This window comes from Sinocyclocheilus grahami, unplaced genomic scaffold, assembly GCF_001515645.1.
Source record: "Sinocyclocheilus grahami isolate Dianchi unplaced genomic scaffold, SAMN03320097.WGS_v1.1 scaffold640.1, whole genome shotgun sequence".
In the NCBI taxonomy this organism is placed as follows: domain Eukaryota; kingdom Metazoa; phylum Chordata; class Actinopteri; order Cypriniformes; family Cyprinidae; genus Sinocyclocheilus; species Sinocyclocheilus grahami.
This window is the reverse complement of record NW_015505819.1, coordinates 436,485-460,089: the sequence shown is the minus strand read 5'-3', so window position 1 is coordinate 460,089 and position 23,605 is coordinate 436,485. Positions and strand designations below refer to the sequence as shown.

The window sequence follows — 23,605 nt, the reverse complement described above, 5'->3', positions numbered from 1 at the left end:
CAAAAACATGAAAACCCATTATAAACGAGGCATTTGTTGCATCCAGTGGGGACATAATTACTGATTATAATGACTTATACTGTCTTTTTATGCGTTGCGTTGCATCGCGCCGCATAAACATAAATTCATGTCTGCATTTGTGATCGGAGAAACAACAAACAACAAGTGCTACTCTACACTGCTCAAAACTCGCATTTGAATCATCAGTGGCAAATCCTTTAAATATGTAAACGTACTTACAGTCTGTGAGTCAAAACAGCCGGCATTGTAGTCTACTCTACCAGGATCAGGAAACGTCCTCCATAAAATGTGCTGCACACATCTGAATATTTGGGTTGAAGTGTTCTGGAACAGTGTTGTAAATACAACTTAACCACTGATTTCTAGTCGTGTACTCTTTTGGAAGTCCAAACAAAGTAGTTTCGCTTTCACAACGAGAAACACAGCGTTTTCACGACATGGCGGCGACAGCAACAACAAAGTTAAGCCTTCTTTCTTTGCGTGAACATTTGGGCGGTGTTATGCAAATCTTCCCACATCGTGACGTAGACATGTGGGGGCGTGTTAGAACGAGCCGTTTTAGGTAGGCGTGGCTGACTCTTAACTTTTATAAAGAATATCTCTTTGGGTTTGAGACTTTAGTCTTTGCAACTTTAGGGATCTTATCTATTCACGAACAGCTTGTAACACTTCAAAGAGAAAGGAAAACTTGAAATCGCATCATATGACCGCTTTAAATATTTTAGTTGTAATTAATAACAACACTGATACACATGGTAGTATTTGTAACAGTGCATTTGTACTTGCATTTGTGGTTTACGGGCTCTCCATAGGCGTAATGGTATTTATACTGTACAAACTGTATTTTCTATCACCCTACACCAACCCTACACCTAAACCTACCCCTTACAGAACAACTGGCAATTTAGAATTTCATAAAACACTGTTTTGTATGTTTTTTTTTAAGCCTTTCGTTTTACGGTTTTTCGTTTTTCGTTTTTTCTATTCATTTTAATGGTACTGGAAATAAACTTAATTTAATTTTTGTATTTTTGCTAAATATAATTTGTTTGTTTGTTTTTTTTCTTTTGGTTTTAGCAATAGTACACAGGCATTTCTTGACCTGGAGATATATTTATGCAACTAAATTTTTTAGCTCAGATTGCTCATATATAAAATAAGCTTTACATGATCAATTAACCATTCCCAGTTGTCAAAGTAATGCCTGTTTTAAACAGCAGAGGTCTCCCAGCACCAGCAGTGCATATGTAAGTGTTTGTTTTGTGTCCTGCTCCTTGTTCCAGAGTCCTATATGCCAGGAATGCCAGCAGTATCTCCATACGGGCCCAACCCAAACCCCTGGTAATGACTCCTTCAGTCTGGCCAAAGATCATGCAACAGTCTAATCAACATTTAATAAACCTGTTAAAATTATTTGTATTTTTTTCAGCACTCATGATATGAAAACACTTTGTATAAAAACCTGTGTTGTAATTACAGAGTGTGATTAACTGGTTATGTAATGATTTGTGTCCGCTTCAGTGGTTATCCAGGTTACCCTTACCCAGGAGGCAATGCTTATCCTGCCACAGGCGGTCCAGCGCATTACACTTCCCAGACTCCTGTCACTACTGTGGGTGAGTTGGCATGTTTGCCTTTGGCTCAGTTTTATAGCTAAACTACATCATATACAATCATACTAGGGCTGTGTATCACCAGCAAAGTCATGATACGATACATATCCCGATACAGATGCCACGATACGGTACGTATCTCGATACGGGACTGCACTAATTTTCACCTTAGCAGAATTGAGTAAAACTTTTAATATAAATTTATATTGTAATGCACTCATACTAATATATTACAAAATCATCTTTACATTGCTGGTAGGTTATCATTTCACAAATTAACACACTTTCTACGTTTAAAAAAATAAAAATTAGAAGAATTCTAAACTAATGCGCTGTCTTCACCGTATCTATCGCACACACACATGCTCAGTCACTCACACAGATCATGTTGTGGCCGCACTCAGACATTCAGCAACACAAAGTTCTCAGTGCTGCCCCACAATTTTATCAATAAAATAGCTTAATCGCTCAAGAGCTACATTATCTTTCTCAACAAGGAACTGGTAACATAATCATTTCTAAAAGAATTAAAGCCACAGCTTTACTGTTAATAAAGAAACGCGGCAAAACGGTGGTAATTCATACATACACAGCCCCTCTCTCTTTCTCTCTTTCTCTCTCTCTCACTCGCTCTCTCTCTCTCTAGTAAATAAACACTTGATGAATTACACTTTTCTGAGAATAGAATATTAAGTGGAGATCGCTAAACTGCAAGCTTACCGGTGTTTTCAGAAAGCAAGCGCGTTTATCCACACTGGAGAGTGCGTGCACATGGTTGCCAGGTTGACAAAAGCAAGTAACACACTTAGCAGATATTTCCGTATTGCGCAAGTGTGAAGCTCTGTTTCGGGGATTACGTCTCTTTATATCAGGCAACCCCGGTTGTGTTCCTCTGCGGCCAGATTAAACCTTTTTGTAGCCTATATATTATGCTTATTATTATTATTATTATACTATGCTCTGTTCATTATTATTTAGAAACCTCGCACTTTTCTACTCCATTTTAAATGGTGTTCTTGTATTCAAATTAAGCGCAGTCCACTGCAGCGCACGTGCCACAATATCTATACAGGGCCAGCTGTATTGACACTCGTATCGTCAAATCTCTGTGACAATACATCGTTGTATCGAACACAGCACAAAATCATACTGCAAATCTCAGTAATCCTGGAATAAGCTATGTGGATTCAAGTTTCAGTTTCAGGTTGTAGTCTTCAGATGTCATTTTTCAGATTTGTTCTTAGCCCTCTTTCCATTTGAAATGGCAAAATTGAATCTGCATCTGTATTGATGTGAATTTGCAATGTTCTGTCTAAATCTGAGTTCATCCGTGTCCGAGTTCACTTGAAGTGGCAACACTGAGTTTGAAAAAGGGTAGATCTGAATTGGCAGTACTCAGTTTGAATCTGAGTCATTAAATGTGAACCTGGGTTAATCTGAATTATGAAGTAGCTGAACTGAAGTTGATTCTGAATTCATTTGAACTGGCAACATTCACTCAGAATATGTATTCATCTGAATTGGTAACACTGAATTTGAATCACAGTTCAACCAGACTGCTAGCATTCATTGTAAATCTGCATTAATCTGAATTGGTAGCATTAACTCTAAATTTGATTTAGAATTAACTAATTTTGATTAATTAGTGTTACTGTTAATATAAATTTGTTAGATTTAATATTAATATAAAATAAGTTAATCTGAATTAAAAGCATTCTAAGTTTATCTGAATCAGCAACACTTAATCTTAGCCACAGTTAAACTGAACTGCTAGAATTAATTTTGAATTTGAATTCATTTGAATTGCCAACAATTCAAGTTGATCTAAATTGACTGCATTCAGTATGGATAATCTAAATTAACAAACATGATGTCTTAATGTAATGTCTTAATCTGAATTGACAAAACTGAATTGGAATCAGAGCAATTGTTAGCATTCAGTTTGCATCTGAATTCATTTGATTTGGCAACATTCAAGCTGAACCTGAGTTATCCTACATTTGTAGCATTTACTCTGAATTTAAATGAGCAACATTCAGTATGAATATGAGTTGATCTGAACTGGCAACACTGAATCAGAGCTGAACTGAAATAGTAGCATTCAGTTTGAATCTGAATTAATTTGAATGGGCAACATTCAATCTGAACCGGAGTTCATCTACATTTTTAGCATTTAATCTGATTTTATATTCACAGCAATCAGTCTGAGTCTGAGTTCATCTAAATTTGCTGCATTCAGTATGTAAGTCAGTCTTAATTAGCAACATTCTATCTGAATCACCAGCACTGAATATGAATCAAAGCTGAATTGAATTGGTAGCATTCAGTTTGAATCTGAATTCATTTTAATTGGCAACATCTGAATCTTTGTTAATCTGAATTTATAACCACTACACTGAATTTAAATGAGTAACTTTCAGTATGAATATGAGTTGATCTGAACTGGCAACACTGAATCAGAGCTAAACTGGTTGAATTCAGTTTAAATCTGAAGTCATTTGAATTGGAAAAATTCAGTCTGAACCTGAGTTAATCTAAATTTGTAGCATTTACTCAAATTTACTGGGAACAGTCAATCTGAATATGAATTCATCTAAATTTGCTGCATTGAATATGAATATGAGTCAATTTTAAAGGGGTCATATGATGCGATTTCAATTTTTCCTTTCTCTTTGGAGTGTTACAAGCTCTTGGTGCATAAAGAAGATCTCTAAAGTTGCAAAGACTAAAGTCTCAAATCCAAAGAGATATTCTTTTTAAAAGTTAAGAGTCAACCACACCTACCTAAAACAGCTCGTTCTAACACGCCCCCACATACCTACGTCACGATGTGGGAAAATTTACATAACGCCGCCCAAATGTTCACGCAAGGAAAGAAGGCGTAACTTTTATTCTCACTGTAGTATTGTTGTTGCTGCTGCCATGTCTTGAAGGCACTGTGTGCTTCGTTGTGAAAGCGAAACTACTTTGGTTGGCCTTCCAAAAGAGGACGATATCTGCTGCTTCATGCCTGGAGCTGATCCGTGCTGGTCGCTGAGGAAATACTACAACTTTGCGCTGTGGATCGCCGGATCGGCTTTCACCGACAACTTTGCGCTGTGGATCGCTGGATCGGCTTTCACCGTGGACGAAGCGGAGTCCAGCCTGGGGCTGTCACATGTGGTTGCCGCAAGCCCGGCGGCCGCGCCGTTCTCAAACCCGCGCCTCTGCTCACTCAAGCCGGCCGCCGCATACTCTAGGCCTCCGGCCTCCGCTCACTTAAGGCCGCGGTGTGTGACACTTTTTCGTTGTGAAAGCGAAACTACTTTGTTTGGTCTTCCAAAAGAGGACACGACTAGAAATCAGTGGTTAAGTTGTATTTACAACACTGTTCCAGAACAGTTCAACCCAAATATTCAGATGTGTCCAGCGCATTTTATGGAGGACTGTTTCCTGGGAGAGTAGACTACAATGCCGGCTGTTCTGACTCACAGACCGTAAGTGTGTTTTTTTTAATATTTAAGGAATTTGCCACTGATGATTCAAACGCGAGTTTTGAGCAGTGTAGAGTAGCGCTTGTTGTTTGTAATTTCTCCGATCACAAATGCAGACATGGTTTTATGTTACGGTCCGGCCGGTCACGGCATCACAGTATGGTAAGGGGCGTAACATTTGCGTCACACGCTTGAGGTATTCGGCCAATCACAACGCACTGGATAGCTGGCCAATCACAGCACACCTCGCTTTTCAGACCGATGAGCTTTGTAAAAATCGACGCATTTCAGAAAGTCGGGGCATAGAGGAGAAACAATAATGTACAGTATGTGGAAAATAATGTGTTTTTTTTAACCTTAAACCGCATAAACCCATTTCATTACACCAGATACACAAAATAAAGTTATTTTTAGCAGCATCATATGACCCATTTAATTAGCAATATTCTGTCTAAATCTTAGTTGATCTGAATTGGCAACACTGAATATGAATCAGAGCGGAATTGAATTAGTAGCATTCAGTTCAAATCTGAATTCACTTGAATTAGCAACATTCAATCCGAATCTGTGTTAATCTAAATTAACAAACATTATGCCTGAATATACAACACTGAATCATTCAGTTTGAATCTGAATTAATTAGAATTGGCAGCATTTATTCTGAATTTGGGTGAATGTGAATCGGTGGCCTTTACTCTGAATTTGAATAAGCAGCATTCAATCTTTATGTGAGTTCATATGAATTGGCATCTTTTGGTGAGAATATGAGTTAATCTGGATTACCAACATTCTGTCTGAATTGGAGATAATCTGAATTGGGAGTGTATTGCAGTCTTGAGAGTCTAGATCTAAAATAAGAAAGCATATTGGACAAGACACAGATTACCCTGAATGACATGACACAGCATGTTAATGTCAGCTTCATAAAAGTACCCAGTAGAACACACTTCACCCTTCATATTCACTTCATATTCACATATCTGCCTCTGCTCTGTCGTGACCCTGCCCTCTGGTCTTCAGCCTGGCTGTGTGCCTGCTTTACAGTGACCTTGTTGGACTGCTCTGAAAGGTTGGGCCTGTAACTAGATTCTGAGCTGGTAAAGGTCAGAGGACTTCATCCTGTTTGACAGAGAGGGTGCTGGGTATATTTAGAGTGGCAGGAGAGGCAAAAGGATCTCAGTCCTCAGGGAACTCTCATCCTTAGGTTTGAACCATGACATTAACTACAGTGCTATACAGAACGTGTGAGTCTGTAATCACTCTGTATGGCTGAGATGATATGAACACATTTCAGCCGAGCTGCTCACAGACCACAGACCATGTTCTCAGGGGCACAACTTATGTAATTTTGGGAGGGGATCACAGTGGAACATTGTAAATTAAAACATAAAACATTTTGTTTTGCATATGCTTTCTTAGTCACCAGTGTTTATAGGTTTTTCAATGGGGATTTCTCAATAGTGAATGCAAAGTTGTTGGCCAGTATAATGTATAATAAATATATTTATGCATGCATGGTACATAATTTAATGATAACAAAACATACACAAAATTGTTGCAAAATGGCTAGATGATACAGCTAAAAATGCATATAATTTTGTAGCCGTATTGTGTGAATGTTGATTTGTGTATTTGCTCTATTCAATTTTTTTTTTCAATCAGAAGTATAATTTTGAACTGAAATTCTTTTATTTATTTTTTTTACAATAGTGAAAATATAAATATTTATTTTAAATATTAATATATATGTATATTTATATTTAAAGATTTAAATATATTTTATATACTTGAATGCATGAAAACATTTTTAAATATAGATTTTTTAAATAATGTAGCCTATTTTTAAATTGCATAATTTATGAAATTATTAAAATATATAATATATAAATATTATAAACAAAAACTGCTATATTTTAAGTGGGAGAACTTGCACAATTGGTGGCTGACTAAATACTTTTTTGCCCCACTGTACATGTTTTAATAAAACATTTTAATACATGGAAATGCCAATTAGGGACATCCAGGAACATTTCTGAGAGCTGATATAGTGAAACCAAACTGACAGTGATTCTACAGTTTTACCAATTATTGCCATTTTTTCCACAAAATATATTTGTGAGACTTGAGACACAAAACATGGATGGATCGTGAAACTAGTCTAATGACTAGTGATTGCAGTTGCAAAAATGATTGCAATATTCAGTGTTCCCTAAAAATTATATTATTTGAATATTTAGCAGATGCTTTCATCCAAAGCAGCTTACATTGCATTCAGTGTATTTATTTTATTAGTTCATGCGTTCCTTGGGGATTGAGCTCATGACCTCGGTGTTGCTGGCGTTATGCTTTATTGTTTGAGCTACAGGAACGCCAGCACAATCTCAAATGTATCAAGCATATTCAGCATGTTGGCCGGCCATCCCTACCAAAATTTACTCAAAAACTTGTGAAAACTGTCAAACTTGTGTTAATTCACCATTTTGCTTGTAATTCCCTAAATCAAATCAGTGGCAATAAATTGGTGTCTCTGTCTTCCCCTTGCAGGTCCAAGTCGTGATGGTACCATCGGTGAGGACACCATCCGAGCATCGCTGATCTCAGCCGTGAGCGATAAACTGCGCTGGAGAATGAAGGAGGAGATGGACAGAGCGCAAGCCGAGCTGGACGCCCTGAAGAGGACGGAGGAAGACCTGAAGAAAGGACACCAGAAACTGGAAGACATGGTGTCCCGCCTGGACCAGGAAGCGGTACGAATATTTGCAATTACTCTATAGGTTGTTCTTCCCAAATTCTGCATTGAGATCAGAAACATGACATTTTGTGGCACCCTCAGGCTGAGGTGGACAGAAACATCGAGCTCCTCAAGAAGAAGGACGTGGAACTTAGCGAAGCTCTGGAGAAGATGGAGAACCAGTCGGAAAACAATGACATTGACGACGTGATCATCCCAACAGCCCCACTCTACAAACAGATCCTGAACCTGTACGCAGAGGAGAACGCCATAGAGGACACCATCTTTTACCTGGGAGAAGCCCTGAGGAGAGGAGTCATCGACCTGGAGGTCTTCCTCAAGGTCTGTTCATCTCTTCTTTCAGAGAACAATGCAGGTTTTGGCATAACCTTGGCATTTATTGTACTATTCTTGGCAATATTGTGTTTGACATCCCTGTTCGTCTCGTTTTTGTCCTCAGCATGTGCGTCTGCTGTCCCGAAAACAGTTCCAGCTGCGAGCGCTCATGCAGAAAGCGCGAAAGACAGCCGGACTCAGTGACCTTTACTGACCCTGCGCTCCAGCTCTGATCACACGAGCCAGACTCGGATCTAATCGCTTGGTGGTATGTCAGTGGGAGTTCAGCTGTTTATGATATTTTACTTATGAGAGAGTTTTTTAGCTACTGTAACCGGCTGACTTTATTTTCTTGATTAGGAAAAGGCACAATTGCAAATCGGGTACAATATTTGAACGCTAAAAGGAAAAACTAGACCTGAGCATTAGAAGTAAATAAGATGTCATAGACTCAATGTTCCTTCTTTCATTTGAGCTTCTCGTGGCAAACTGGGCTTTAGATACTACTGTTATTAACCGTACAGAATGATAACTTTTAAAATGTGACGTCTGCAGGAAGTATATGAGGAAATTGCTCTCAGATGTGGATAGCGACTCCTGTTTTCATTCATGCACTGTTTCAAAGTGTAGTCATACTCCATAACTATGTGAATCTCACAGGAAAAATCACCTCAAAATAAAATATATATTTTCTGCATAAAACATGTAGGACTATTAATATTTTTTTTAGATTGTGTAAAATATTAAGTACATTTAGGTAAAAATTTGGGATAGCGACTCCTGTTTTCATTCATGCACTGTTTCAAAGTGTAGTCATACTCCATAACTATGTGAATCTCACAGGAAAAATCACCTCAAAATAAAATATATATTTTCTGCATAAAACATGTAGGACTATTAATATATTTTTTAATTGTGTAAAATATTAAGTACATTTTAGGTAAAAATTTGAAGGGGGGGGGTGGGATTAAGTACATTTACTCCCAAAATATCTAATTAAAGTGATAAGAAAAAGAAAAAAAGTCAATACTGTAATGCAGTAATAAAAATAATCCAGTTCATTTTGGATTCAAATTTTTTTTAAATTAAAAACAGCATAAATTAAATTCAGTAAAACAAATCAGAGATTTAAAATGTATTTTATAATTTTTTTTTTTTTACAATGAGAATTTGAGGGAAAATGTGCTTTATCACATTGCAAAAACTCTTTATGCAAGTTTTCTTTATGCAGCATATTACTTAATATTCCTCCCTTTGATTTTGGGGTGAAATATGACATTTCTTGACAGCTTCTGTGAGATTCACCCAACTTACGGAGAACAGTGACGACTTATGGTTTCATATTTCAATTTTATTACATTTATTTTGCTGAATTTATTATTTATCTTATTGCAATTGGGAACTATTTGCTGTTCCAGATTTATTGTAACGTTGTTACAACTGTATGTCATTTCGCTGTACACAAAGTTTGGTTTGTGACTAATAATGTATGAAAACTGAAAAGCTATAATCTGTTGCACTGTACTTTTTTTTTTTAAACTTTATTCTTCCGAATGTTTAAAAAAATTCTTACCCGTTACATGTCAGTCAGTTGTCTTAATGCACTTTTTGGATGTGAATTAGATTTTTAAGACTTGCGTTGAATTTCTTAGTGAGACTTTACCCCCTTATCTGCTAATATTTGTTCCTATTTGTACCAGGCTGTAGATTATGTCGGGCAGATCAATAAAAGAACATGATCTTAAATCATGATAGATTTGCGAATGGTCAGCACCTTGCATCATGTATTCATTTCAGTGCATGTAATAAATAATTGGCAGGTGCCATTGTGCTAACTTGTATTTGACCTTGAGGTTTTGAACTCTAGACGGGCCTGATATTGATGCTATATAACTTCATGCACCTGAAATGCTCTAGTAAACTTTTGACACAGACAGTTTAGACAACATTGTCCACTAACCCAGTTTGTTTCTGTACAGCTGTTATTTCTATTCATTCTGCAGAACAAAGAGACAGATGGGCAGCTTTTGTAGTTAGTCACACTGTTTATTCAGTCAAGAGCTGTGTCTCAATTCTACAATCACACGCTTCAAGTAACCACTATAACCGTCGCTGTGTCTCACCACTCGGCTGGGAGTTTTTCATTAAATGAAAACTTAAGTTATAGTTAACTTAAGTTATTCAATGTGTTTACATGCGCAATCTTGCAATGTTTACGATGCTAAAATGCTTTAAACAGTGTTCCGCTCGTAAAGTGATTTCTCTCTGCATGTTAAGTTATTTGGATTCTGTCATGTTGTTAAATGGACCATAGTTATGTAACATGTACAGAACAAAGTCATTCGTAAATACATTATGCAAATTGTTGCATTCAATTCAATCAAAATTTCAAAATTGTTAACTCCCATTCAGTGTAACAACTCCAAATTAAAAACGAATCTAAGGTAAACCGTTGCATTCCATTCAGGCAACAATTCAAAATCCTTCGTTAAACCATTCTTAAGTTAACCCAATTCAATCAAAATTTCAAAATTGTTAACTCCCATTCAGTGTAACAACTCAAAATTAAAAACGAATCTAAGGTAAACCGTTGCATTCCATTCAAGGCAACAATTCAAAATCCTTCGTTAAACCATTCTTAAGTTAACTGTTGCATTTCATGTAGAAATTCTAAATTGTTCGTAAAACCATTCTAAGGTAAATTGTTGCATTAAATTCAATGTGACAGTTCAACATTTTTCATAATACCATTTTTGCATTAGTTGTCACATTTAATGTAACTGAAAATGTAAAACAGTTAAAAGTTAAAAGTGTTGCTTTAAATTCAATGCGACAATTCAAAATCATTCATTAAACCATTATTGAGTTAACCGTTGCATTTAATGTAGAAATTCAAAATTGTTCGTAAAACCATTCTAAGGTAAAACCGTTGCAATAATTTCAATGTAACAATTCAAAATTGTTCATAAAACCATTCTTTTAAAACAGTTCCAAGTTCAATTGTTGGAACAAATTCAATGCGAAAAATTTAAATCATTCGCTAAACCATTCTTGCATTAATTGTTGCATTTAATTTAGAAATTAAAAATTTTACGTACAACAATTCTAAGGTAATTCACTGAATTCAATTCAATGCAAAAAGTTATGCATGAAAAGTTGACCAATTTACAGATTTTTGTTCTGCTTGTTTCACAAATGAGGACTATTGTGCGTATGTCTTTTTATAATTTGATGTCAAATCCTGCCACGAAAAAACACCACCACCACAATTTTCCAGGTTTCAAAAGCTGATTTTAAACATTTATCATTTTGTTGTACATGTAAACACACCATGAAATTTCATAAAACTGATATTTTGTAGCTTTGGGTTTACGTGTTGGTCTTGCTGAAATGATCAATTGCGTGACACAGGACAAAAGTACGGAATGCTGCTGACCTCAGAATGGAATAAAATTAGAGCCTCAAATTGCACATCATCTTGTTCACAAGTGCTTTTTTCTTGAATATACAATAGTACGCACAGACACAAACTTTTACGAAGGTTGATGATATTTGTCAACACAACAGAAATAAACTATTTCTCCTCTGCAGCTAAAATCGCTTAAATAAGGAGCGTTACAATCTGAAGGTCTGAGACTGGCGTAGAGATATCAGATGGTTACAGGCAGTGAGGTTATGAGGTCAGGAGAGAGATAGGCAGGACTCATCGGGGTTAGTCATTTGTGACACTGGCTACATTTTGGAGGAGACCGCGGTTCACAGGGTCAGCTCCTTCTGAACGCCCCACAGGGTCTCAGCACTCTTCACCAGCTGTTTCACCTCGTCTGACTTGAGGGTCATGTGGACAACATCCGTCAAGCCGCTGTTACCCAGGATGCAAGGCACGCTGAGGAAGACCTCTTCATTCACACCATGCATTCCCTGTGAATATGCAACAAGTGTCAGATAATGGTGCTCTGTAGACTTTTAACAGCTCTGTTCCAAAATTAGCAAGCTAATCACCTAGCCAACAATTTTAGACATCACAGGCTGTTCCGATTAAATTATTCATCCTTATTAGATACCTCATTTTGGCCTAATATAAAGCAGCACTGCATGTACCTTTTGAAGATAATTCAATCCCAAAATGCTCTGGGACAAACTCTTGAGAAGCATTGTATCCAAAATGGTGAACTGATGAATTCAGAATGTGCAATGAAACCTTGCAAAGGAAACTCGGTTGGTTTGAAAACAACCTGCAATGGCTTCCGATAGTTTGCCGTTAGCATGTTGCTACGCTAATGATGTTGGTGCATACTGCCTCAATTGCATTCCGTACTGAAGCATCGGAAGATAAATTAGTTGTATGTACTTACATGTGTACCCAATTTGTGTGCTTTTGTGCTTGCTTTGTTAGCTTAGCAACATGCTAACATAAGATCTACAGAAACCAACTGTGAACGTCAAGTCTTTTATGCGTCATGAGTGTGAATTGTGCCACTTGTGTGAGTTGCATAAAGTGTAACTTGTCCATAAAGAGTTGTTCAGAGCAGTTACTCGGTATATAAGACAGTTTAATCAAAGTAAAACCGATAACCAAATAAAACCGATAACCGATATAAGATCTGTTGAAACCAACTGTGAACATCAATCAAGTCTTTCACGCTCTGTGTGTGAGGAGTGCTTTTTCTGGCACTTGAGGGAGTTGTTGTTCAGATCAGTTACTCGTACACAAGAAAGCTCAATCCAATTAAAACTTGGATTTACTTGAATTAATTTGTTAGGCTAGCAACATACTAACATAAGATCTATTGGAACCAACTGTGAACATGAGTCACGTCTTTTGTACGCTTCACTTGTGGCGTTTGTGGCACTTGTGGGACATACTGTCCATGAAGGGTTGATCAGGTCAGTTACTTGGTACTTAAATCAATCCAATTAAAATTTCACCCGATATTTGTGCGTTTGCGCTTTGTTAGCTTAGCAACATGCTAACGCAAGACGTACTGGAACCAGCTCTGAATGTTAATCAAGTCTTAAGCTCTTTGCGTGATGAGCATTATTTGTGGCACACAAAAAGTTGTTCCGATTGGGTACTCGGTACATAAGATTGTTAGCTTAGCAACATGCTAACGATCCAACTGTTAAAATACTGGAACCAACTCTGAACGTTAGTCAGTTCGTCTGTGTGCTTTAAGTTTGTGTTGCATAGGAGTTGCTGTCCATGAAGAGTTTCTCAACTCCCTCACTTGGACTTGGACCAGGATGTTGCCATAGAAAGTAGTTGCCTATGTAGTCATTAGATGGTGGTTTTGGAATGGAGTTTATTATTATATATGTGCATATTTATGTTTTGACTCTCCATGCTAGAAAAATTATGGCTCACAATATTTGGTTAATGAATATGGCTGGTCGTCCAGAAATAAACAAGAGAATCTCACCTTGACCAAAGTTGAAACTGGATGACACTTGCGTAGGTTCTTCAAGATGCTCTCACACAGGTCAGCTACAGACATACCAATAGCCCAGGAAGTGTAACCCTTCAGCTTAATAACCTCATATGCACTGCCAATACAAACCAGATTTATGTTAAACACAGATAAACAACCACGAGTCCAGACTAAATACATTTACACAAGGACTTGATTTATAGGCTTTCTAATGGCAACACGGTGTACACATCTATTAGAGATCATATACAAATGAAGAGAAACGACTCCTAACCCTTGGCCTCTCTCCATAAAACCCTTCTATATGTTGTTCTAAACCACTGTATGAATGTCTAGTTGGTTACAAATTATTCACCTGTCAACCACCATCTTGTGGACGCTCTTCCAGTCCTCCTTGTCTTTATCTGTTCCCATGTCAGGGTTCAGACCCTGGAGGGACACTCCAGCCACATTGACTCCGCTCCACACAGGAACTACAAATGAAAGAGGACATTTACATTTTATGAAGAAAAGGATTGGTGTTCATTGTGCTCTTGAAGCACTTCTTTGCTCCCAATCATCTTTGCAGTCCTCACCGCTGGAGTCTCCATGTTCTCCAATGACCCAACCGTGGCAGCTAGATGGGTGAATGCCCAACTTCTCTCCCATCAGGTAACGGAAACGAGCAGAGTCCAGGTTTGTGCCGCTGCCGATCACACGGTTCCTGGGCAAACCGCTCAGCTTCCAGGCCACGTAGGTCAAGATGTCAACTGAAGAGAAGACGACATTGGTTTATGGTCTCTGCTACATGAAGTCAACGGAAACCTTTGAGCACAAAAGGACGTTCAGTCGTAATGTCGGTCCAGGAATGACATACCTGGGTTTGAGACCACCAGAAGGATGCAGTTGGGGCTGTACTTGATGATGTTGGGGATGATGAACTTGAAGATGTTGACGTTCCTCTGGACGAGGTTCAGGCGGCTCTCGCCCTCCTGCTGACGGGCTCCAGCGGTCACAACGACCACTTTGGAGTTTGCAGTCACACTGTAGTCTGGAAATCACATGTAATGATCAATTTTGGAAAGATCTCATGCTCCCCTGGTTTCTATATTCCTGTCAAACACTCTCTCAAGGCTTGCTAAGACCAAGCTTAAGTAGATCGTAGAAACCACTGGCACCAATGGTCTCTAAAATGTGATTATGCTTATGATGTTTTTGGAAAATGCACCCCAAGACTGAATAATTGCAAATATTTGTTGAGACAGGGGTGCCCAGACATGTTCCTGGAGATCTTCCTCCCTGCAGAGTTCAGCTCCAACCCTGATCAAACGCAACCGAACCAGCTAGTAAGATCTTCAAGAGCCCTTGATAAATACAGAAAGGTGTACTGGATCAGGGTTGGAGCTGAACTCTGCAGGTAGGTAGATCTCCAGGAATAGGATTGGTCACCTCTGGTTTAGACCCTAGGTCTTCAACCCTGCCACTAGGGACCCACTGTCCTGCAAAGTTTATTTCCAACCTGCTTCAGCTCACCTAGCCTGCGATTTTTCAAGCAATCCTGAAGACTGATTAGATGCTTCAGGTGTTTGATTAGGGTTGTAGCTGTACTCTGCTGGACAGTTGGTGCAGGGTTGAAGACCTAGGGTTTAGACTTCATACAAGAACTCCTACAGACCAGTTTACACTAGCAAAAAAAATAATAATTGTCTTTTATGCGTTTCACGTCATGAGCGCTTGTGGGAGTTGCTGTGCATGAAGGGTTGTTCAGATTAGTTGCTCTGTAAATTCAAGTTTATTTGTATAGCGCTTTTCATGATACAAATCGTTGCAAAGCAACTTTACCGAAAATTTAGTTTCTACAATATATTTAGTAGTAGATTATCAGTTGTGACTGTCAGTTAATGTACATATGGCCGAAATGTACGGAAAATCAATTAAAGACGTAATCAATCCAATTAAACCTGCACCCAATACTTGTGCGCTTGCTCTTTGTTAGCTTAGCAACATGTTAACGTACAATCTACTTTTATGTTTTTTTTGCGTGATGAACACTAGTTGAGCATCTTTACTATTTTTTGCATCGAGTTTTACACTGTTGGCACGTTAACCTGTTGCTGAGGTTCAGAACACTCTGATTGGCTGTTCAGTTTAGTGAACCAGTATACGAGAAGAAAAACAGAAGTAACAAAAGTCAAGAGCTCTTCTCATTTTTCATCTTTGGTTTGAAAATGGTGAGCAGGTGCAGCTTTAAGGTTTTTACATCCAGTTTTAACTCTTCCAGTTTTCACGAATACAAACTGCTGCCACCTGCTGGTATGGAGAGTTATTTTCTCTCACGCAGGCACAGAACGTAGGTGCTAGTTGGCCAAAGGCTGTAGACTTTGCACTGTGTTCAAGCACAACTTTTTGGCCCAGATGCTACTACTTTGATGTCTGTGTGGTGTGTATGGGCATTTAGGGGGACAATGATTATTTCAGGTCAAAGCAAACTGGTAAGTTATTCATCACTTCTGTTAATTAAAAAAAATATATATACATTTTATATAACTAATAAATATGCAGTTCCCTTTTAAATTGCTGAATGCTGCTTTTAATTTTAATATTTTACTTCTACTGTTATTTAAATGGTAAACAATTTTGTAATTACATTACATATTTCTGAATCGAGGTTACCTCACTGGTACATTATTACCAAATCAGCACCAATTTGCTGGTATGGAGAGTTATTTTCTCTCACGCAGGCACAGAACGTAGGTGCTAGTTGGCCAAAGGCTGTAGACTTTGCACTGTGTTCAAGCACAACTTTTTGGCCCAGATGCTACTACTTTGATGTCTGTGTGGTGTGTCTGGGCATTTAGGGGGACAATGATTATTTCAGGTCAAAGCAAACTGGTAAGTTATTCATCACTTCTGTTAATTAAACAAATATATATACATTTTATATAACTAATAAATATGCAGTTCCCTTTTAAATTGCTGAATGCTGCTTTTAATTTTAATATTTTACTTCTACTGTTATTTAAATGGTAAATAATTTTGTAATTACATTACATATTTCTGAATCGAGGTTACCTCACTGGTACATTATTACCAAATCAGCACCAATCGAACTGTCTGCTCCTTATCTTCAACCATAAATTCTCCCTTTTTTCCCAATAGTAGATTATGAAATCTGACCTTTATCCGCCACTATCTTGTGCGTCTTGAGAAAGAGGCTTCCATGCTGCAGGTCCATAGCCTCTCCTTTCAGCTTATCTTCCATCACGTCCACTAGAGCGAGTTCATCAGTCAGATCCTGCACAAACACATGCATTGACTTCAACACTCCTCTACTGAGAATACAATCCTCTCCACCTCTTAATGGCCAACAGTGCTGGTAAATGTTGAGTTTAGGATTTTATTTTTATGGTTTAATTCAGAGTAAAATTGAAGTTACACTATATTTCTTCTTAATATGGCATTGTAGGTTCAACAATTGCATTTAACACCAATGAAAAACTGCAGAGAGCTGAAGTGTGAAGCAAACTCTTAGAATTTGCTTAGTCTCCAGAATACGGGGATCATGTTTGATCTTGGCGGAGGTTCAAGGCCTCACTTCTCATTCAGAAATCGCTCTATGTTCAAAGGTCAGGAAAGCTTTCAAAGCCAGTGTTATTTTCCTCGAGCCACAGCAGCTTTTCCCACAGTGAGAATTCAGGAGAAGAACACGATGGTTCAAGGAAGATACAGGAATCAATATGATGTTTTCATTCCATAGTTTTTGGTTTAGAGGTTATAGGAAAAAGTGGACACAACAAGGCATACACAAACTGGAAATTCTTACCAGTTGTTAAAATTGTATTAAAATCATAGAAGTTGTTGGCACATAATTAATTAATTTACCTCATAAAATTTGTATTAAAACTCAAATTTCTATATAAGTGATATGAGATTTATACAGTCATATCAATGAAATTGTATTTTTCCTCATTTTCACCACTACTCTTTACAGAAACAGTAAATGATGGGGGAACAAGGCTGGGAAATGTTGCGAGCCAGATTTAAACCCACAACAGAATCGTGGTTCACCGAGCATGCATCGTAGTAACCACAAGGCACATTTCTGTCCTTTATGATTACAATCATGTCATGTAGATCATTTACAAAGGTCTAATTTTACTAAATTAATTAAAAAAATAAATGATTTATTTCTCAACTAATTTTAAAATAAATCTATCATTTAGATATTTTAAAAAGGCCCAATTTTAAAATTAGACCCGTCAAATGACCTAAATGAAATTATTTTAAAATAAATCTGTAATTTAGATGGTTACTTGATTAAAAAAAAAAAAAGGTTAATAACTCAATTTTATAATTCCTCAAAATATTTTAGAATTAAATAAAAATTATAATTCCATTTTTTATTTTATTACTCGGCTTGTTTTTTTTATATAATTAGTCAATGCGTAATTTAAAACTTTCAATTTTACTAATTTTATTTAAAAATAAGTTAGCAATCATTATTCTATTTTAAATGGCAAAGCATGAATGTTGTTGTCTGTTATAAAATGTGTTCTGTGATGGTGTTTATCCAGTGCAGTGACTCACTGACCTTGAGGAGGATGCTGACGGCGGCGGCCATCCCAACCATCCCCACACCCACCACTGTCACCTTGTTAGTGGGCCCTGCCGGCCCCTCCTTGCTCACGTGAGCGATGAGCTTCTCCTTCGTAGAGGCCATCTTCAGCTGCAGGAGACAGAAACTCCTCAGTTAGGATGCATTTTAAATGCATCATTGATTTGCTTGCAGTATCAATGCTCGTCAAGACGGAAGGAAGGAAGGAACTGTGGGTAATGTGAATCTGAACTGCTTCTTACAAGACGGAAACAAACAGCTGCTCTGATGGATCATTTACATGTCACTGTGGCGTCCACTAAGGGATGTAGCCATTTCATCTTCAAGTCAAGTGCAGTGAGGGAAAAGGTTAAAGGTGAAAGAGCAAAGCGCTATTTTCATCCCTCACGTCGTCCAGCCTCTGCAGTGTTGTGCGCGCAGACGCACGTAGAAGAAAGGATCTGCAGAACTCATGCAAAGTGGATCAACAAACCACCTTAAGAGCCCCTCACTCGTGACTTAAACCTCATTCATCACACGCACTCAAAACACAAGCACTTTAGAGACCATCCCTAACGTCTGTAGTCATTTATCATCACTAGAAAACTACACATTTTATTATGTCTACACTTGAGACCTTGTAGAGCGTGCACTGATGAATTGATTAAATTCACATTTATTTATTTAGTTTGAGTTTTAACCAATAAATAAGAATATTTTAGAGTTACAGTTTGTGTTGTATTGTTAGATATATAAATATATACAAAATGAAATGAAGTATTTTATTTCAAGACGTCGCCAAGGAATTCTTTGCATTTCGTTTAGTAACTTGATGTACTAAAATAACTAAAACATAATTAACAACTATAGACATATTTAATAATAATAAATACTAAAATAAGTCAAATTAACGAATTCAAAATGTTAAATAAAGCTATAATATAATCTGAACTATATACCAAAATAACACGGATTCTCAGTCGACTCTAATGATTGTATCACAGTAATTAAAAGTCATTTTAAGGAGGCTGGCGTTGAGCTGACGCAAACTCAACTCATCTCATTTCGAGATCGGACGTGGGGAAATTCTACACATGCTGAATGAAAAACCGACTCATCTTGCGCAAAAAAACTAAATGTGCAAAACGGGACTTTTATGTGTTCAAGCATGCGGACGACCCCAAATGCACCCAGAATCACCACAAGTCCCAGAATCCTTTGCCGTTCAGGAAGCAAGACGTAACAGTTACATCTTTCTCAAGAAGCACAGAGTTCTTGAAGCACGTAGGCTTCAGTGACACAAACCCGAAAGATGCATCAATATGATTCATATGCTCCATTAATGCGCGCAAATAACCACTGCATGATAAAGAAATGCATAATCTGTATTTTGAAACAATCAGCAACAGGTCGTGTTTGAGTTCACAAGAAGTGAAAAATGCGTCTAATTATTAGTAAATATTTGTTTTCATGGTGTGCATCGACGATTACATATTTAAAAAAAAAAAAATGTATTACATAAAGACAGAAAAATACCACCCAAAACAGCATATTCTGCGCTTTAAGACTATAGCTTTTTTGTTATGTGTTTTAAACTACTAAGTAGTGCCAGCTAGCGTCTTACCTGTATGTAGCTGTAATTTTACAGTGGTATTCAGAGTAGTCTGGCAGGAATGTCGCGCTGAGTGGGTTTTCCGCACTGCTGCTGCTGAGAGGAAGAAGCTGCGCGCAGCATTATAAAGCGCGGAACGCCCTCGCGTCACATGCCTCATTTGCATATTAATCAGGTGGGCGTGGCTTCGCGGCTCGTGGCGGAAGTCACGTCCATCAGGGGAAGCGGACGCGACAGTTTCATTTACACTAGAACGCGTTTAATGTCACGAATGAACTGCCCACAAAACATTTAACATGGAAAATAGATATTGCACGTCTAATGCAAGTATTCTTGTTATTTATGTGTTTGTGAACAGAGTAAACCCAGCTAACAGAAATATGCCATAAGAAGGTAATGCTAACGCTCCCATTAAGTTATAAAAACGTCGTTTGTGAATGTTTTCTAAATGTTCAAAACGCGCGGTTTAAAAATGTTTTAGAAACGTTTTTTTTTTTTCTTGGTTGTGCGAACATTATTTAGTTTTGAATGAAACAAGTAGTAAAAAAAAAACTAATCTAAATAAAAGGTTAGCTGAAAGTCCAACTAAAATGTTTCAGGGGGAAAAAAAACAAACTTCGGGAATGTTCGTATAAATATTTAAATATTAAAATGATATGGAACAGCAAACCTCACAATGAAAATGCATAGGCATTAGAAAATAAAAACACGCATTTCACAACAGGATGCCGTGAATATTTCTCCTCTGTAAGTACAGTGTGTACTTCAGGAGTAATGAGCATCAGTGTCAGATAGGCAGTAGATTAGTGTTGAAGCAGTACTGTAGAAATTGAATATCTTTTTATCTTTTAGAATAGCCTACAATATATATATTTTATATAGGCTATATATATAATTATCTCATACATGATTACAATTGAAATGTTAACCATCAGTTTTAGACTGAATGATATGTAAAAAGTTGCCTATAGGTCAATTGGTTAGCAGGTTAACCTAATAACTGACAACAGACTGATTATTAGCCTAAGCTGTAAAAAGCGCATTCTGTGCCGTTTTTAATATGTTTTGTAATGAAACTGCACCATCTTGTGGTGAGAAAAGTTAGTTTCATCAAGACTTTAGTACGATGCAGGCTATATATTCATAAAGAGTTTCATGAGTTCATTTTTAGAGTTTCAAGTTCAGTCATGTAATGACTGTTCAGTTACAAAATTTCCCCGGGAAAGTGTTCATATAGCACTAGTGTTATTTATCCAAGTCTGACAGGTTATGACAAGTTACATGGTATTGCATAATGCAAAAAGAAAAAGGATGCAATCTTTGTAGAAATTTCCTTGCATGTGAGGCCATTTTAATGTGAAGCGATGATGGCTGCACGTGTTTCTTTGGAGGTAACCATTGCTAACAAGAACACAATGATTGGAAGCGCTTCTTCCCTCCTTTTATAGCAATCAGTCTGCTCTTACAATCTAATTAGTATGATTAACCTGACTAGTACTCATTCACACTTTCACATGTGCTGCTGATATGATTAGTCAATTAATGTTAGCTGGTCAATCGGTGTCAGGATCAAAAAACAGTGAAATTAGTTTTTTTTGTGAAAAGTTCATTTTTTGGCCAATAAAGCTTTTAGCAATTATTTAAAATGCATCTGATCACTCTACACGATAGTCTAGAAACAATGTGAACGAACACCACAGCAGCTTAAGCAGCAAATTTTGCAAAACACAAAATGTATGTCCCTGCCAAAACTTTTGGCCATGACTGTACATTGCAGATTCAGAATTATATTTTACTATAGAAATACAAGGGTGCATTAATTATGTTTTTTTTTTGGTCGTAGAATAAAACGTGAAAATATCTTGAGCTTGTGTTAAACACCGACTTTATTTCGTTTAATTTGACCAAAAACCCATTAAAATCCCATTGACTTCAGGACGATGGAACCGGAAGTGACTATAAAGGTAAGAATTAAATGCTCTCTTCTCCACTCCAATTTTACACATACGTCATTTGACTTTTTCCCCCGCAAATGCTGAAATATGGAAGGCGGACGGGGCCAAAAGTTTTTTTTTTTAAGATAAATTTTTGGCATTTTATGCCTTTTTATTTAGATAGGACAGTAGGTCGACAGGAAGTGAAGTGGGTGCGAGAGAGAGAGGGGTGGGATCGGGAAAGGTCCACGAGCCAGGACTCGAACTTGGGACGCCCGAAGCGCAAAGGCGCTACATGTCAGCGCACTGCCCACGAGGCCATCAGCGCCGACAGGGTGGCCAAAAGTCTTTAATGTGAACGAGTGAATTTTGACAGTGTCAACACTTATGCTGCGTCTCAATGTGCCTACTTATAACATGCCCTTAAAGTATATACTCCTTTAGTGAAGAAGAAGTTCACAATTTTGAGTGTGCAGTAGAAGAGTAGGCAAGCTTTGGGACAAACATTCACGTCATGATTGCGTCTTTAACATATTGCTCTGTCGCATAGTTACACACACCCTGTCACTGTAAACTGGCCTGTCAATCGTCCTGTCACAGTTAACATCCTCCACATTTCATTTCATTTCATTTCATGTAACTTCCTACCGTATTAGAGAGAAAAGAAGTAGCACTTTGATCTGCCAGCCGTGGGTCTTTATGCAGAAAACTCTGCTCATATTTCTTTGTATAATGATGCATTTAAACGTTAAAGGCACAATATGTACGATTTTTTTATTAAAATATCCAAAAACCACTAGAACAGTGTTATATATTTTGCTGACTTGTGTACTTACATTATCCCAAATGTTTCGAAGAATGTTTAAATCCAGAGAAATAAGCAATTTTAAGTAGTTACACGGACCGTGTCCATAGTGTCATTGTGTCGCCTGCCAATTACGTCATAACCCCTAGATTTCTGGTTTTGTTTTGTAGAAAACATGGAAACATCAAAGACGCTTTAATATGTTGTGCATTTTAATAGACCGGAGAACTTTCAAACGTATCTAGTATAATAAAACAGCGCTGCTTTACCCCACATATGCACGACCGGAAGGAGCGTAAGCGCTTGACTGTGGCATAATAAAAGCTCCAATTAAATTAAATTAAATTCAAGTTTATTTGTACAGCGCTTTTCAAGATACAAATCGTTGCAAAGCAACTTTACAGAAAATTAAGTTTCTACAAACAGCAATTATTATATGTTGCAATCAAACTTATAGCAAAATGTGGTAGTTCTGCATGTTGTTTCAGGGTTGGCATCATCTGAGGTCCTCTGAGGAGTTGGCATCATCTCTTCTCAGGTGTTCTGGATCCAGACTGAAGCTTGTGTAAATCCTAGTTACAGAAACAGAGAAACAAATAGAGACATAACTCGCGTAGCTGCTGTTCCAACCAAACAAAATTTATTTGTTTAACCCAAGCTAAAGAATATTAATGTGCATTTGATCAGATATAACTGCAGTACAAGATTATGAGATGCATTATTTGAATGCTTGGCCAAAGAGATGTGTCTTTAATCTAGATTTAAACAGAGAGAGTGTGTCTGAACCCCGAACGTTATCAGGAAGGCTATTCCAGAGTTTGGGAGCCAAATGCAAAAAAGCTCTACCTCCTTTGTAGTGTTTGAAGTGTATCCACACTTCAAAAATCTATACCTGAAATAGTAGACCATCTTTTGGCATACTCTTTTCAACATACTATGCTCTGGGATACACTTACTCTAATCTCACATACTATTTAGGATGGATAGTGTGAACATTGGGTTGCAGGGGGACTGTTTGTTCGCGTTAACATGGCAATTTTGAACGTGTTTCTTTTGTACGTGTAAAGGATTAATTCAC

At 37.5% G+C, this 23,605-nt stretch overlaps 2 protein-coding genes and 1 long non-coding RNA gene across 3 annotated transcripts in view; 2 read left to right on the top strand and 1 right to left on the bottom strand.

Moving 5' to 3' along the window:
* LOC107558309 (tumor susceptibility gene 101 protein-like) overlaps positions 1 to 8,945 on the top strand; it is a 16,747-nt gene extending 7,802 nt beyond the window's left edge. The window contains exons 12-14 of the mRNA XM_016241960.1: positions 7,652 to 7,854; positions 7,941 to 8,180; positions 8,299 to 8,945. Of these exons, the coding sequence (XP_016097446.1) occupies positions 7,652 to 7,854; positions 7,941 to 8,180; positions 8,299 to 8,388 (533 nt within the window). The 3' untranslated portion in view covers positions 8,389 to 8,945. The remainder of the gene's footprint in view (positions 1 to 7,651; positions 7,855 to 7,940; positions 8,181 to 8,298) is intronic.
* Positions 8,946 to 10,707: 1,762 nt separating this feature from the next.
* Positions 10,708 to 11,429, top strand: LOC107558316 (uncharacterized). The gene is made up of 2 exons (XR_001605471.1): positions 10,708 to 10,800; positions 11,041 to 11,429. It is a non-coding gene; the product is annotated as an uncharacterized lncRNA (long non-coding RNA).
* Positions 11,430 to 11,635: 206 nt separating this feature from the next.
* LOC107558315 (L-lactate dehydrogenase A chain-like) lies at positions 11,636 to 19,899 on the bottom strand. The gene is made up of 8 exons (XM_016241968.1): positions 19,801 to 19,899; positions 18,174 to 18,308; positions 16,760 to 16,877; positions 14,460 to 14,633; positions 14,179 to 14,352; positions 13,959 to 14,076; positions 13,595 to 13,718; positions 11,636 to 12,095 (listed from the first exon to the last, which is right to left on the bottom strand). The coding sequence occupies exons 2-8, from the start codon at positions 18,300 to 18,302 to the stop codon at positions 11,931 to 11,933; spliced, it is 1,002 nt and encodes a 333-aa protein (XP_016097454.1). The 5' UTR covers positions 18,303 to 18,308; positions 19,801 to 19,899; the 3' UTR covers positions 11,636 to 11,930.
* Positions 19,900 to 23,605: the final 3,706 nt, after the last annotated feature.